General features: G+C 45.2%; 1 protein-coding gene across 2 annotated transcripts; it reads left to right on the top strand.

Moving 5' to 3' along the window:
* The first annotated feature begins 574 nt into the window (after positions 1–574).
* On the top strand, positions 575–16,391 carry LOC118385312 (suppressor APC domain-containing protein 2-like). 2 transcript variants are annotated; one of them, XM_035772362.2, is made up of 6 exons: positions 575–1,667; positions 12,662–12,792; positions 15,133–15,279; positions 15,489–15,593; positions 15,891–16,001; positions 16,217–16,391. In XM_035772362.2, exons 1-6 carry the CDS (start codon positions 845–847, stop codon positions 16,343–16,345), a joined length of 1,446 nt encoding a protein of 481 aa, XP_035628255.1. In that variant the 5' UTR covers positions 575–844; the 3' UTR covers positions 16,346–16,391. The 2 variants fall into 2 exon arrangements, with proteins under 2 accessions (XP_035628255.1, XP_035628254.1); XM_035772361.2 differs by having other exon boundaries at positions 578–1,667; positions 15,888–16,001.
* The last annotated feature ends 1,578 nt before the right edge of the window (positions 16,392–17,969 follow it).

The raw sequence follows: 17,969 nt of genomic DNA, 5'->3' as shown, positions 1-17,969 counted from the left end.
AATTTATAGATCATGTGATATATATTGCAGTGAAACTAAATTACATCTATTTCAAAGTTGAGCTCAAGGGATAAGATAAGAATTAAAGTCTGAACAAGCGAGGCTTTAGGATAAAATGGGACTAGAAGACTTGACTTGTGTTATAAGAACCCTTTTTCTAAAGATCTTTTATGATATTTTTGGTAATAGGAAGCCATACAAAGCTCTACGTTTTCAATAGAATGTAGCTCTGTGATACAATGTTATACAATGTAGGCTATACATTGTGTCACAATGTATCAAAAGCATGATACTATGTACAAACATTATAATAAACATATTGTAAAAAAGACTGCTGTTTTTTTTTTTACAATAAAACCCACATGTAGGGAGGGTAAGGAAACATATTTCCTCACAAAAAAAATTCCTGCGGGTAGGGTATGAATCCGAGGGTGAATAACGTCCGGCTTTATGAATAACAAAAGCACAACTCAAACTTCTGCCTTCCACAACCTCCAACCAATAAGCTCACGGTAATTCTGACCATGACCAATGGCTGCGTCCCTGGACAAATCTGCGCAGATGTTTGAAGGGCGGTCCTGTTGAAAAAGGTATGCTGGAGCCGCAAGACTTGGGAGGGAAAGTAGATACTTTCGTTCAGCGAAGGCATAAAGAAAAGCTGGTCGGATTTATAATCTGTTTTGGATAAATATAGTCTATAAAGACATGTAGGGTAGGCTACTTATAAACACATTTATTTTTGTATCTCGCGTAAAGTAATAAGACGTTGTTTATAACCACATTATAAGATATATCTTGGTGAGGTTTGATTTTGGCATCATTCATTTCAACTATTGATAACTTCATGGCTTTGATAGAAACTGATACTGATGGTAGCTGCAAATTGAACGGGCCGTCGACAATTTACGGTGGGATTGGCACAAGAAGACAAGGCAAGACAGGCATAACCGGTAAAATGCAGCCCAAAGACACGGAATATTCAACAGATGGGTTACCAAAAGCCTTTCTACACAGTCTGAGGACACTCTTTGACATTCTTGATGATGGTAAGAGAGGATATGTGCACATATCGGAGATTGAGAGTAGATGGCAAGGGGCAGATACTCATGATTTGTCCGGCGGGGTTCTGGAGTGTCTGAGGCTGGTGGCCCCACCTCATGGCTGCCTGACATTTGAGCGCTTCGTGGCGGGGCTGCGATACTCCATGCCGAAAGCGGACAACAACAACCACATAAAGGCTCAGGTTTCCCTGCACCCGAAACAAGCACTTCTGAACTCCAAACGGCACCATATGCCAGCGCAAAAACCTGCCCCGCTCTCTACCTGCTCTTTCGGAACTCTGATTGAAAACAACGTTCGCCCACTGGGTCCAAGCAATGGGACAAATACGCATCACAAACGCGCGTCCTCACTTCAGAGTCGGTCCAGACATAATGAGGGGAAAACTGGACACCCACCAGTCACCTCGGTCGTAGGGGGTCCCTTGCGTTACACCAATACGGGTTATGAGAGAACAGGCAGAAGTTTGGAACGGATAACCATTGTGCCCGAAAGCGGTTCATATCGAGCGGATTCGGTTCGGATGGGGAAGCAGACGCATCCACAGAAGAGTCGGGTGAGGTCCACAGAATCCCTTGCTCTCGAGTCGTCAAGTCTCCAAAAATCAAGTAAGTTTGATTATCAAAGCTCAATCCAATCAGGACCAGTCTTCCATCATCTCTATCCATCTCCCCATCATGTGTATGTATTTTGTTTCTCACTATGCTAAGCGATCAGTAATCGTACTCAGCAATAAGATCAAGTGGGGTATAAACAGATCAGGGCTGTTCTGCTGCCTCAGTCTCATTGACCCAGTTGTGGAGGTAGAGGAGTTGGAAACACACACACACCCATTACACACATTTCTATACCAGACTGTCATCACTAAACAACTGCAGCACTAGCACCAGGTTCCAACATGTTTAGCATCACATGCTGACTAGACTAGGTTGAAAAGCATTAAACATGCATGGCAATTTAGCTACATAGCTTGCTGTTGCTAGCTAATTTGTCCTTCCATATAAACATTGGGTTGTTATTTTAACTGAAATGCTTAAAGTCTATTACTCTGACAATGAATCCACAGATAAAAGGGTAAACCTAGTTTGTTTCTAGAAATCTCTCCTCCTTCAGGCTTCTTCTTTGGACTTTATATGGCGGTTGGCAACCAACTTTAAGGTGCATTATCACCACCGACTGCACTGGAGTGTGGACCTCAGTTCATGTTTCAATCACCCACGTGGGTATATGCTCCTAAAAACCAATGAGGACATACACACACTTTCATGCATTATATATGCTGCTGCTACTCTATTCTTATTTTACTCTTATGAGTATCTATCCTGGTGCCTATATGTACATACAGTGCCTTGCGAAAGTATTCGGCCCCCTTGAACTTTGCGACCTTTTGCCACATTTCAGGCTTCAAACATAAAGATATAAAACTGTATTTTTTTGTGAAGAATCAACAACAAGTGGGACACAATCATGAAGTGGAACGACATTTATTGGATATTTCAAACTTTTTTAACAAATCAAAAACTGAAAAATTGGGCGTGCAAAATTATTCAGCCCCCTTAAGTTAATACTTTGTAGCGCCACCTATTGCTGCGATTACAGCTGTAAGTCGCTTGGGGTATGTCTCTATCAGTTTTGCACATCGAGAGACTGAATTTTTTTCCCATTCCTCCTTGCAAAACAGCTCGAGCTCAGTGAGGTTGGATGGAGAGCATTTGTGAACAGTAGTTTTCAGTTCTTTCCACAGATTCTCGATTGGATTCAGGTCTGGACTTTGACTTGGCCATTCTAACACCTGGATATGTTTATTTTTGAACCATTCCATTGTAGATTTTGCTTTATGTTTTGGATCATTGTCTTGTTGGAAGACAAATCTCCATCCCAGTCTCAGGTCTTTTGCAGACTCCATCAGGTTTTCTTCTAGAATGGTCCTGTATTTGGCTCCATCCATCTTCCCATCAATTTTAACCATCTTCCCTGTCCCTGCTGAAGAAAAGCAGGCCCAAACCATGATGCTGCCACCACCATGTTTGACAGTGGGGATGGTGTGTTCAGGGTGATGAGCTGTGTTGCTTTTACGCCAACCATAACGTTTTGCATTGTTGCCAAAAAGTTACATTTTGGTTTCATCTGACCAGAGCACCTTCTTCCACATGTTTGGTGTGTCTCCCAGGTGGCTTGTGGCAAACTTTAAACGACACTTTTTATGGATATCTTTAAGAAATGGCTTTCTTCTTGCCACTCTTCCATAAAGGCCAGATTTGTGCAATATATGACTGATTGTTGTCCTATGGACAGAGTCTCCCACCTCAGCTGTAGATCTCTGCAGTTCATCCAGAGTGATCATGGGCCTCTTGGCTGCATCTCTGATCAGTCTTCTCCTTGTATGAGCTGAAAGTTTAGAGGGAGGGCCAGGTCTTGGTAGATTTGCAGTGGTCTAGATTTCTAGATTTGCAGTGGTCGCAAAGTTCAAGGGGGCCGAATACTTTCGCAAGGCACTGTATCTACCTCAATGACCTCATACCCCTGCACATTGATCTGGTACTGGTACTCCCTGTATATATAGCCTCATTATTGTGTATTTTATTCCTATTGTGTTATTATTTGTATTTATTTGTATTTCTTAACTCTGCATAGTTGGGAACAGCCTTGTAAGTAAGCATTTCACGTTAAAGTCTCTACCTGTTGTATTCGGCGCATGTGTCAAATACAATTATATTTGATTTGTTGACACATTAAAACAGAGCCCATGACCTGGGACCACAGCTAGGGGTCAATCCTTCCACACACTCTGGGTTTTTACTAATGGGGGAGCTCAGCTAACATTATTTTGTTATCGTTATTTCAAAGCCCTGGTATGCCTCTCAAATCTCTGCTGCAGTGAAGAGTGTGTAATTGAATAATTGACCTCCAGCTCATCCAGAGTGAGTCACAGATCATGTCTCAAATTCTTCTGGATGCTTAGCCAGAGTTTAGACTGGGCTCTGGGCTCCTCCTATTGGGATCATCAGCACAATTTTCCTGGTCTCGCTCATTAGACTGACCTGTGTTCACTGAAGTCGGGAAAGCTATGGAGAAAATCCTGCTCTCTCTCTCCTATGTGCACACAGGCCACCCCCCCCCCTCTCGCTTTCTCTCTCGCCCTCTCTAATGGCCCTGCTGAGTCCAATCCTGTCTGTATCTATAACAGGGACATGTCCGTGAAGCAGCCTGGAGGCCCTGGCAAGCTACTTATATCAGTGCCATAGACCCACTCTACCCACTACTCTCTGTAGAGCCATGGGATCGGAGAGTATGGTGAATGGCAATGTAATCTCCCCCAGCAAACCCGCTGGATTAGCACAGAATACGTGCAGAGTAATTGAGGCACTGCAGCGGTGAATCCTGCCCAAGCTACCGTTACCCTGCTCTCTTTTCTCTCGCTCTCACTGTGTTCCAAATAGCATCCTATTCCCTACATAGTGCACTATTTGGCCCTGGTCAAAACTAGTGCACTATATAGGAAATAGAGTGCCATTCGGGATGCAGACTCTTGGGGGATGTCCAAAATCATGAAGAGAGATCACGTCTGCCCGGCTGTGGAACTCATTGAAGAGGCTGATGTGGTATTGGCATAGGGTAATGTGAAGAGGCTGATGTGGTATTGGAGCAGGGTAATGTGAAGAGGCAGATGTGGTATTGGAGCAGGGTAATGTGAAGAGGCAGATGTGGTATTGGAGCAGGGTAATGTGTAGAGACTGATGTGGTATTGGAGCAGGGTAATGTGAAGAGGCAGATGTGGTATTGGAGCAGGGTAATGTGAAGAGGCAGATGTGGTATTGGAGCAGGGTAATGTGTAGAGACTGATGTGGTATTGGAGCAGGGTAATGTGAAGAGGCTGATTGGAGCAGGGTAATGTGAAGAGGCAGATGTGGTATTGGAGCAGGGTAATGTGAAGAGGCAGATGTGGTATTGAAGCAGGGTAATGTGAAGAGGCAGATGTGGTATTGGAGCAGGGTAATGTGAAGAGGCAGATGTGATATTGGAGCAGGGTAATGGGCCAGTGGATGGAGCTGGACTGTGGACTGGAACACTATGAAGTATTTCCCACACTGTTAACGGCAGCTTCTGGACAACGTCACTGTGTGGGCGACATGACGTCCATGCTATACAATGCTCTAAACACTGAAAAAAGATGAGGACAGATTGAGCATTTTTCATGGTTGCAGTGCCTGTTGTTCTATCTCTGTGTACCTGAGTAGTGAACTGTAGGCAGCCACGCAGGCAGGGGAGGATGTGTGGAAGTGGTTGGACAGACAGGGCGAGAGAGAGCTTGTCAGAGCTGGCCTTTCCGTCCCGTCTGACTGCAAATTACCCACGAGGCGTGAGGAACAACTCACCTCTGGAATAACTGTCTCTGGAGCCAGAGACCGTTTGGAGATGCGCAGAGGAGTTGGTGTATGTCTCTTTGTTAACAACAACTTGTCCACAATCTGTAATATTAAGGACGTCTCGAGGTTCAGCTCGCCTGAGTTAGAATACCTCATGATAAGCTGTAGACCACATAATTTACCAACAGAGTTTTCATCTTTATTTTACATAGTTTCTATTTACCACCTCAAGTTGATGCTGGCACTAAGACCGCACTCAACAAGCTGTATAAGGCCAAAAGCAAACAAGAAAATGCTCACCCAGAGTGGCCGGTGACTTTAATTCAAGAAAACTGAAATCACATTTACTCCACACACAGAGTCGCATACAAAGCTCTCCCTCGCCCTCCATTTGGTAAATCTGACCATAACTCTATCCTTCCGATTCCTGCTTAAAAGCAAAAACTCAAACAGGAAGTACCAGTGACATGCTCAATACGGAAGTGCTCTGATGAAGCAGATGCTAAGTTATAGGACTGTTTTGCTAGCACAGACTGGAATATGTTCTGGCATTCATCCGATGGCATTGAGGAGTTTACCACATCAGTCACCTGCTTCTTTAATAAATGCATCGATGACTTTGTCCCCTCAGTGACTGTACATACATATCCCAACCAGAAGCCAAAGATTACAGCCAACATCCGCACTGAGCTAAAGGCTAGATCTGCTGGTTTCAATGAGCTAATCCCGCTATGCCCTCCGACGAACCGTTAAACAGGCAAAGTGTCAATACAGGACCAAGATCGAATAATGCTACACCAGCTCTGATGCTCGTCGGATGTGGCAGGGCTTGCACACTATCATGGATTACAAACGGAAACCCAGCCGTGAGCTGTCCAGTGCCTAAATACTGTCTATGCGTGCTTCGAGGCTAGCAACACTGAACTATGCATGAGAGCACCAGCTGTTTCTGGATGACTGTGTGATCACGCTCTCTGTAGTCGATGTGCGTAAGACCTTTAAACAGTTTTACATTCTCAAGGCCGAAGGGCCAGACGGATTACCAGGACACGTAGTGAGACCAGCTGGCAAGTGTCTTCACTGACATTTTCAACCTCTCCCTGACCCAGTCTGTAATACCTACATGTCTCAAGCACACCACCAGTCCCTGTGCACAAGAATGCCAAGGTAACCTGTCTGAATGACTATCGCCCCGTAGCACTCACATGTGTAGCCATTACATTTTTTGAAAGCCTTGTCATGGTCATGGCATCACATCAACACCATCATCCCAGACACCCTGGACCCACTCCAATTAGCATACCACTTCAAAAGATCCACAGATGCCGCAATCGATATTGCACTCCACACTGCCCTTTCCCACCTGAACAAAAGGAACACCTACAGTGTGGCAAAAAAAGTATTTCGTCAGTGCAAGTTCTCTGACTTAAAAAGATGAGAGAGGCCTGTAATTTTCATCATAGGTACACTTCAACTATGACAGACAAAATTAGAAAAAAAATACAGAAAATCACATTGTAGGATATTTAATTAATTTATTTGCAAATTATGGTGGAAAATAAGTATTTGGTCAATAACAAAAGTTTATCTCAATACTTTGTTATATACCCTTTTTTGGCAATGACAGAGGTCAAACGTTTTCTGTAAGTCTTCAAGGTTTTCACACACTGTTGCTGGTATTTTGGCCCATTCCTCCATGCAGATCTCCTCTAGAGCAGTGATGTTTTGGGGCTGTTGCTGGGCAACACAGAATTTCAACTCCCTCCAAATATTTTCTATGGGGTAGAGATCTGGAGACTGGCTAGGCCACTCCAGGACCTTGAAATGCTTCTTACGAAGCCACTCCTTCGTTGCCTGGGCAGTGTGTTTGGGATCATTGTCATGCTGAAAGACCCAGCCACGTTTCATCTTCAATGCCCTTGCTGATGGAAGGAGGTTTTCACTCAAATTCTCACGATACATGGCCCCATTCATTCGTTCCTCTACACGGATCAGTCGTCTTGGTCCCTTTGCAGAAAAATAGCCCCAAAGCATGATGTTTCCACCCCCATGTTTCACAGTAGGTATGGTGTTCTTTGGATGCAACTCAGCATTCTTTGTCCTCCAAAAACGACGAGTTGAGTTTTTACGAAAAAGTTATATTTTGGTTTCATCTGACCATACGACATTCTCCCAATCTTCTTCTGGGTCATCCAAATGCTCTCTAGCAAACTTCAGACGGGCCTGGACATGTACTGGCTTAAGCAGGGGGACACGTCTGGCACTGCGGAATTTGACACCCTGGCGGCGTAGTGTGTTACTGATGGTAGGCTTTGTTACTTTGGTCCCAACTCTCTGCAGGTCATTCACTAGGTCAACCCTGTGTGGTTCTGGGATTTTTTCTCACCGTTCTTGTGATCATTTTGACCCCACGGGGTGAGATCTTGTGTGGAGCCCCAGATCGAGGGAGATTATCAGTGGTCTTGTATGTCTTCCATTTCCTAATAATTGCTCCCACAGTTGATTTCTTCAAACCAAGCTGCTTACCTATGGCAGATTCAGTCTTCTCAGCCTGGTGCAGGTCTACAATTTTGTTTCTGGTGTCCTTTGACAGCTCTTTGGTCTTGGCCATAGTGGAGTTTGGAGTGTGACTGTTTGAGGTTGTGGACAGGTGTCTTTTATACTGATAACAAGTTCAAACAGGTGCCATTAATACAGGTAACGAGTGGAGGACATAGGAGCCTCTTAAAGAAGAAGTTACAGGTCTGTGAGAGCCAGAAATCTTGCTTGTTTGTAGGTGACCAAATACTTATTTTCCACCATAATTTGCAAATAAATTCATAAAAAATCCTATCCTTATTTTTGCTCTCATTTTGTCTGTCATAGTTGAAGTGTACCTATGATGAACATTACAGGCCTTTCTCATCTTTTTAAGTGGGAAAACTTGCACAATTGGTGGCTGACTAAATACTTTTTTGCCCCACTGTATGTGAGAATGCAGTTCATTGAATACAGCTCTGTGTTCAACACCATTGTGCCCTTCAAGCTCATCGCTAATCTAACAATGCTGGGATTAAACACCTCCCTCAACAACTGAATCCTTCCTGACGGGCCACCCCCAGGTGGCTAAGGTAGGCAACAACAACTACGCCACGCTGACCTTCAACACGGGGGCCCCTCAGGGGTGTGTGCTTAGTCCCCTCCTGTACTCCCTGTTCACCCACGACTCCAAAACCATCATTAAATTTGCAGACGACACAACCTGATCACTGACGACGATGAGACAGCCTACAGGGAGGAGGTCAGAGACCTGGCAGTGTGGTGGCAGGACAATAACCTCTCCCTCAACGTCAGCAAGACAAGGGAGCTGATTGTGGACTACAGGAAACGGAGGACCGAGCATGCCCCCATCCACATCAAAGGGTCTGTTGTGGAACAGTTTGAGAGCTTCAAGTTCTTTGGTGCCCACATCAATAAGGAATTATCATGGTCCACACACATAAACCCAGTTATGAAGAGGGCACTGCAACGCCTCGTCACCCTCATAAGACTGAAAATATTCTGCATGTGCCCTCAGATCCTCAAAAAGTTCTACAGCTGCAGCATTGAGAGCATCTTGACTGGCTGCGTCAACACTTAGCATGGCAACTGTTTGGCATCAGACGTACGGCGCTACAGAGGGTAGTGCGTACCGCCCAATACATAACTGGGGCCGAGCTCCCTGCCATCCAGGACCTTTATACCAGGTGGTGTCAGAGGAAGACCCTAAAAATTGTCAAAGACTCCAGCCACACAAGTCATAGACTGTTCTCTCTGCTACCACACGGCAATGGTACCGATGCACCAAGTCTGGAACAAACAGGACCCTGAACAGCTTATACCCCCAAGCCATAAGACTGCTAAATAGTTCGTTAGATAGTTAACCAATACCTACCAGGACTAACTGTAGTGACCCTTTTTGCACTAACTATTTTGACTCATCACATGCACTGCTGCTACTATTTATTATGTATCCTGTTGCCTAGTCACTTTATCCCTATCTATATGTACATATCTACCTCAATTACCTCGTACCCCTGCACACCAACTCTGTACTGGTATCCCATGTATATAGGCAAGTTATCATTACTCATTGTGTATTTATTCCTTGCGTTATTATTTTCACATTCATTCTTTGTGTTATTATGTTAAATGTTTTCCACAACAAAAAAGTAGACCCTCATTACCCTCTTTCAATTAGCAATGCTGTTTCAAGGCATGCAAATGAGGCTTACCTATACTGGTAAACAGTATCCTCTTTGGGTGCCACAGTCCAACTTGACGATTATCTAGAGCCACTAAACTAGGTGCTCTACATATTTCCATCCACCTCTCTGAACCCTGCATACTCCTGCCCTCAAGGAACTATCTCCAGTTACCGATTAACAGGATTTTTGGAAGTCCGGATACAACATGGAAACATGTCATGTTTTCTCTGCTCTGTTATCAACTATCACCTGAACTGTTTTTATATACATAAGTTCTTACATTTTATTCTCATCTTCCCCCAGAATTGTAATTTATCCCCATTCAATTACAACCCAACCAGATAGGGTTGATAAGGTTAGCAGGGAGGGAGGGTAGCGTCCTCGTGTGGCCACCAAAGGCACTGCAGGGTTTACAGATTTCACTTTTCTGAGTAGTGGCCTCTCCCATTTCTCTCTCTCTCTCTCTCTCTCTCTGTCTCTTTCTCTCTCGTGTTCTCCCTCACTCACTCACTCACTCACTCACTCACTCACTCACTCACTCACTCACTCATAGACTGTTCTCTCTGCTACCGCATGGCAAGCAGTAGTGATGCACCAAGTCTCGAACCAACAGGATCCTGAACAACGTTTACTCCCAAGCCATGGGACTGCTAAATATTTAACCAAATACAGTGCCTTGCGAAAGTATTCGGCCCCCTTTAACTTTGCGACCTTTTGCCACATTTCAGGCTTCAAACATAAAGATATAAAACTGTATTTGTTTGTGATGAATCAACAACAAGTGGGACACAATCATGAAGTGGAACGACATTTATTGGATATTTCAAACTTTTTTAACAAATCAAAAACTGAAAAATTGGGTGTGCAAAATTATTCAGCCCCTTTACTTTCAGTGCAGCAAACTCTCTCCAGAAGTTCAGTGAGGATCTCTGAATGATCCAATGTTGACCTAAATGACGAATGATGATAAATACAATCCACCTGTGTGTAATCAAGTCTCCGTATAAATGCACCTGCACTGTGATAGTCTCAGAGGTCCGTTAAAAGCGCAGAGAGCATCATGAAGAACAAGGAACACACCAGGCAGGTCCGAGATACTGTTGTGAAGAAGATTTGGATACAAAAATATTTCCCAAGCTTTAAACATCCCAAGGAGCACTGTGCAAGCAATAATATTGAAATGGAAGGAGTATCAGACCACTGCAAATCTACCAAGACCAGTCCGTCCCTCTAAACTTTCAGCTCATACAAGGAGAAGACTGATCAGAGATGCAGCCAAGAGGCCCATGATCACTCTGGATGAACTGCAGAGATCTACAGCTGAGGTGGGAGACTCTGTCCATAGGACAACAATCAGTCATATTGCACAAATCTGGCCTTTATGGAAGAGTGGCAAGAAGAAAGCCATTTCTTAAAGATATCCATAAAAAGTGTTGTTTAAAGTTTGCCACAAGCCACCTGGGAGACACACCAAACATGTGGAAGAAGGTGCTCTGGTCAGATGAAACCAAAATTGAACTTTTTGGCAACAATGCAAAACGTTATGTTTGGCGTAAAAGCAACACAGCTCATCACCCTGAACACACCATCCCCACTGTCAAACATGGTGGTGGCAGCATCATGGTTTGGGCCTGCTTTTCTTCAGCAGGGACAGGGAAGATGGTTAAAATTGATGGGAAGATGGATGGAGCCAAATACAGGACCATTCTGGAAGAAAACCTGATGGAGTCTGCAAAAGACCTGAGACTGGGACGGAGATTTGTCTTCCAACAAGACAATGATCCAAAACATAAAGCAAAATCTACAATGGAATGGTTAAAAAATAAACATATCCAGGTGTTTAGAATGGCCAAGTCAAAGTCCAGACCTGAATCCAATCGAGAATCTGTGAAAAGAACTGAAAACTGCTGTTCACAAATGCTCTCCATCCAACCTCACTGAGCTCGAGCTGTTTTGCAAGGAGCCATGGTGCCAGGAGTCCCCAGCATGGGAAAAATGTCAGTCTCTCGATGTGCAAAACTGATAGAGACATACCCCAAGCGACTTACAGCTGTAATCGCAGCAAAAGGTGGCGCTACAAAGTATTAACTTAAGGGGGCTGAATAATTTTGCACGCCCAATTTTTCAGATTTTGATTTGTTAAAAAAGTTTGAAATATCCAATAAATGTCGTTCCACTTCATGATTGTGTCCCACTTGTTGTTGATTCTTCACAAAAAAATACAGTTTTATATCTTTACGTTTGAAGCCTGAAATGTGGCAAAAGGTCGCAAAGTTCAAGGGGGCCGAATACTTTCGCAAGGCACTGTAGCTACCCAGACTGCATTTACCATTTTTGCACCAACTCATTTGATTCATCACTTACTGTATGCTGCTGCTGCTACTCTGTTTATTATCTATTCTGTTGCCTAGTCACTTTACCCCTGCCTATAGGTACATATTACCTCAATTACCTCCTGTACATCGACTTGGTACCCAATGTATATAGCCAAGTTATCATTGATCATTTTGTGTTTGTTCCTCGTTATTTTTAAAATAATTTTTCAAAATGTTCTCTGCATTGTTGGGAAGAGCCCGTAAGTAAGCATTTCACTGTTAGTCTACACTTGTTGTTTATGTGAAAGCATGTGACAAATTACAATTTGATTTGGGGTGGGGTTTTGGTGACAATGTCTCTTTTGATTGTTGGCTGGGGGACAGTTCAGTTCTATCATAGATGGAAACCGTGATGCACTGAACACAACAGAGTGAGTCAGAACTTCTCTCTGATGTTCATGTCCATCGAGCTCTATGTATTTGATACTAACATTATAGAAGTGCAAACAAGTTTGTTCTTCCTCACAGCAAATGGGTATGTTTACATTTTATGTATTAATTATCCAGTTACCCAAAGCATAGTTGTACTAACCAGACAGTTGATACCTGTGTTCCAGACAAGACCTGGAAGTCAGTTGGTGAAATCAGCAAAAAATCTTTCTGACCACCCATTCCTGCCCAATTTCTGGTCCAGGTATTGTGGAGGCTGGGTTACCGAGGTCCCAGAGTGAGTCAGCCACAGGATTCACTGTCTCCAGACGCCATGGGCGGAGCCGAGATGAGCAGAGACGCCACACCATCACCAACGGGGTGGATTATGGAATGGTACTTACGCCCGCTCACACACACACACACACACACACACACACACACACACACACACACACACACACACACACACACACACACACACACACACACACACACACACACACACACACACACACACACACTGTTGCATTATGCACAGTTTTCAGAGAGGCAGTCAAACAACCATGTTCTCACTGCCAGTGAAAAGAGGTATTTTGTGACCCACAGACAACGTGAAAGTGGTCTCATACTGGTGTTCAGTGATATGGTTGGTGTTAGGGGTCAGTTCAACTTTTTATCTAGAGTGGGGGTGAGGTGGAGAACAGTTTCATGGATAAACAGGCCTATCTGCTCTGTGCAGACTGCAACTGCTGTAGGTCACTTTGTTTCTGTTGGCCAACACCCACCATTAACTCCCCCATTCAACCCCTCTCCCTACACCCCTCCCACCTTTCACTCAGTCCAACCCCTCTCCCCCTGTGGCCTTCCCAATCTCCTGCCCCCTTTCCATGCCTCCTCTCGCCCTATTTTTCTCTCTTTCTATCCCCCTGCCTCCAGTTTCTCTCTGAGCCCAACTTTATCCCTCTCTCTATGTCTTCTCCTCTCCTTCCACTCGTTCTCTGTGTGAAGTCGTAGAGGGAGCTGCTCCCCCCTCCCCCCTCTGGCCGCCTGTCCTCATTGTAATGAGCCGGGTCGGGCCCAGGGGCCTGGAAGCAGGGGATTCGCTTGGCCCACCCGGCCCAGCCTGGACAGCTGTCTGGGCAGCCTACACCACTGTCTTCATCCCTCTCAGCAGCAGTCTGTACAGCAGCAAGGCGCTGCACTTTTTCCTCGGGGTGAGTGAGAACAACTAGAGGAGAGAGGTCAGGAAAGAGAAGTAAAAACGGAGTCTTGTTTGGTCATTGAGCTGTTTCCATGTATGTGTATGTCTATTACACGCTTGCAGATGTGTGTTGAGCCGTGTCAAAATGTAACTATGGAGTTATGAGCAGAGTCAGGCAGAGAACTGTTTGTCAACTAGCCGAATATTTAACAGTTCTGTGTCTGCGGTTGATGTGTTGTTGAAGCTAGTGGAAAGTACCAGTTTCAGTTGGTGTCTTGTTGATAACCAGTAAACTCCTAGTTGTAATGTTTGTTCCTCTGGCCCTAGCAGGTGTATGATAGTTTGTACTGTTTGGAGCTGTTGTGTAGATTATCCTGATGCCCATGATTTTGTACTTTGTGATTTTAGATACGACAACATCAGCTGTGTCATGCCGTTGTAGTACGCTTTGTCATTTTAACATTTACATTCAAGTCATTTAGCAGACGCTCTTATCCATAGCGACTTACAGGAGCAATTAAGGTTAGGTGCCTTGCTCAAGGGCACATCGTCGGCTCGGGGATTCAAACCACAGACCTCTCAGTGACGCTGTTAACCGCGAGGCCACCTGCAGCCCTGGTGATGTTAGCTTTGTCAGCCAGTTCTCCCCTCCCGTACCCTCCTCTCCCCTCTGCAACTCTTCCTCCCCCTGTTCTGTGTTCTCTCCCCTCTTTACAGAGCAGATTTTCCCTGCCTGTGGCCCACCACACAAACACAGCCTGACACTCTGGGTCACGCTTCATTCCAGCCACAACCCCACCCCCCCACTCCCCAAGCTCTCTTTCATCCCTCGCTCTCCTCTCCTCTCCTCTGTTTGCAGCTCCCATTCATCCCAGCATGGCCAGAGCTGAAAGGCGAAATGTGTTTAGTATGCAGTGATGGCACAAGAGGTTTACCCTGGCTAATTACAGTCCAGATCAGATGACAACAACGACAGGATCAGTGGACTTTGACAATGCTGGTTGGTTTGGCCACCACATTATGTCATTGGGAACTAGGCCTTTGTACAGACATGGTTTTCCCAACGGTGATAGTGTATAGAGAGGGTGGCTGAATGCCAGGAATGGGGCCTGTGCTGTGGTACTGGAGGATAGGATGGTCAGCAGAACTCTATGCTGTCTACCTGTCACTGGGACAGGACGACCTGTTGTAGTGGCTACTGTTTTCCCATTCTTAGGTCTCTGCACGGTTGCCATGGCGCCGGGCTGATCGCTGCTCTTAACATTGTCTCTCCTGTTGAGATCAGGGTACCACTCCGGCACAATTGGCCCGGTGCCATGGTCTCAGAACAAAAGCGGCAGTCAAATGTGCAAATAGAAGGGTGCAGATTTCCCAAGTCACCCAAAACAACAAAACCATCATAAATGTTGACATGCAAGCTTTGTTTGGGGCTCAGGATGAGTATAAGCTTGAGGGGACAGGTTCGCCAAATGAGGTAAGTGACCCATATTGACGATGACAGTAAGAGAGAAGTTGTTCCCCTCTCCCTCCAGCTGAAGCAGATGAAGGAGTTGGAGCAGGAGAAGGACTCTCTGCTGGCCGGTCTGGGCGTGGTGGAGCGGGCTAGAGAGTGGTACCAGACTCAGATCCACAACGTCACCGAGAGACAGAGACACGTGGGCCAAAGCAACCACTGCACGGTAACGACTGTTCAGTAGGCAAGAAACAGACGGAACAATAACTGAAACAGGGAGGGACTACTATTGAGGTTCAATAAGAAACGCTCCTTTTCGTTTTCCGTTGCATGCCATAATGAACATGACCCATGACAATTTAGTAGGAATGGATGATACAGTGTAGGAATGATCTGAAACTGTCCAGTTCTTACTCTCTTTCTCTCTCCCACCAGGATTCCTTCGCAGAATCCCAGAATCAAAGTCACAGGAATGTTCTGCTTCCCAAGCTGCAGGAAGTCAACCGTTGCCTTAATGACCTAATTTCCTGCTCTGGAGTGGTGCGTCTTGAAATAAGACACCTTACCTGACTGTGTCTAACTGAGCGTCCTCACTGCTCTAAAAATGGGGGATGGTTGTCTCATATGACTGTGTCATTTCTAAGGTCAAATTGAATTCCACTGCAATTTTTGAAGGGACTTATTTTCCTCTTACTGGAGTCCTCCCAGTGGCAATTAGATGTTGAGAGGTAGTTCTACGTTTTAGAAACAGAGTATAGTCAATCCTAAACACTAGAGTCGTTACTGAAACATGGTAATTAATGGGGAATAATCTTTCTTTCTCTCCCTCTTTAGCAGTCTTTCCCATCCTCCAGCTCCCAGCCCACAGTGATCTCCTCCAGCTCCCAGCCTCCTGCCCCCCCACAAGCCATTCAGAGACTAAAGGACCAGAACCGCCTTCTCATCCAGGTAAACTGAACATATCATGTCAATGTATTGTAAATGTCCAGATTTCCTGAACACCTCACCACTGTCCCTTTATGATGGTCTGACCTCTACCTATGTCTTCTCCCTGCTGCACTGGAGCTGTGTGTAAACTCCTTTCAATGCACAATAAAGGCTTGTTTAAACTCAAAACGATCTTCCCCCCCTGTCCATGTCTCTCGTCCTCCATCCCGTTGCAGGAGGTGACAGATAAGGGTAAGCGCATCACTCAGCTGGAGCAGGAGAAGTCTGCTCTGATCAAACAGCTGTTTGAGGCTCGCGCCCGGAGCACGCATGACAGCAGCACCATGGACTCCACCTTCATCTGAATACGGACACCATAATACAACCACGCTGGGCTCCAGCTCTATCTGACCCCCCAGTCACAACAAGACAACTGTATCAGCTGTACCACTCCTACTGGATTCCACACTAAACTCACCACTTCTGTCATGATGAAAGCACCTTGAACTTTTGACCCCGCATTGTCCCACTCCCTTTGGATGTCCCCAACTGACCACTCCACTTAAAATGGCCTGCACACTAATCTGGGCCGGCCACTCCTTGAGGGGAGGGACCCCCGAGTCAACCCTCCTATAATACAGTCAGCCTCACCCACTGGGCAAAAATCCAGGAACACCACAGTCTTACCACTCCTAATTGGGGCCTTTGGGGCCTCCACTCCCACTTGGGGCCTCCACTTGGGGCCTCCACTTGGGGCCTCCACTCCCACTTGATCACTTCAAGGATCTACTGTGATGCACTAGGATCCTCCTACCTTATTGGACCGGCCTTTATGTTTACCCTCCCTCTCATCACAGTATATCCTATGTGATTGGACATCATGGACTACATTTAAAACCGCGACAGGGAGCTACAGGATCCATCCCTGCCAATCACCATGACAACAGCTGCTGTACAAAATACATTTGTTAGAGGGACTTCCGGACCCTCTTAACATTGAAAAGTGAAAAGTGAAAGACTAAAGTTACAGACATGGGATGCTTTAGTGAATTTCAGAATGTCTGGAATAGAAAAGGCAGAAACAAAACAATTCAATAAACATTCGCAGCCAGTCATCCAAAACATAGCCCTATGCAGTCGTTCAATTCCTATAGGTGGCAAAGGCTGAGGATGTGTGTTCAACAGGCAGACAAGTTTCAGACCATTTAAATGCATTTCAAATCATTTTTGATTATAACTTTAGTGTTGTTGTGGCATTCGGTGGTTACATTCAGATGCGAGTCCCCCCTGTGATCTACCATTCCAACACAATGTTGTTAACCATTTAATCCAGAGACTTTGATCGCGGTCACACATTGGTCGATATTTCTCCCCTTCTATTCCAATACACCCAGTTGTGTACCTCAAACCTTCATTGAAATGGTTGATATGATGAGAAGCTGAGCTCTCCTGACCTGGAGGGCACAGTGACTGTGCAGCATCTCATTTATGTCTCTCTATGTGCCCTTTAAGTGACTCACCAGTATATATAGCCTATTGCCCACCATTTTAGAAGCAGAGCAGCGTGTAAATGTCACATTTTGTTTCCCTCAAAGTGAATGTATATTGAGAACACCAAAAGGTCCTACAAGCCAAGGGGATCGAGTAGTGGAGAGGGTAAGAGAGAGGTTTGCACGTAGAAGAGACTTGAAGATGAGAAGGATTGGTATATATTGAATGTGCATTGAGCCCTGGTCCTCAGCGGCAGTGTGACCCCTGGAGCAGGACGTGGCTCAGAGAAGAGGGCTGTCGTGTTGGCTAGTGGAATTAAAGTGACTCCTTGGTTAATAGGCCTCTAATGTAATGATGCATGCAAGACTGGTTTTATCGTACCTCTTCTCCTCTGTGGTGTCCTGGAGCCTTTGTGTAAAAAAAAAAGAAGAAGAGAAAAAAAATAATGTGTGATCCCACTTTCTGTTCGTCCTGTACTAACATGGTATGTGAGACTTG

This window comes from Oncorhynchus keta, chromosome 6 (assembly GCF_023373465.1).
Source record: "Oncorhynchus keta strain PuntledgeMale-10-30-2019 chromosome 6, Oket_V2, whole genome shotgun sequence".
Lineage (NCBI taxonomy): Eukaryota > Metazoa > Chordata > Actinopteri > Salmoniformes > Salmonidae > Oncorhynchus > Oncorhynchus keta.
Note: the sequence above shows the minus strand (reverse complement) of the source record. Positions and strands in the feature narration are given on the sequence as shown.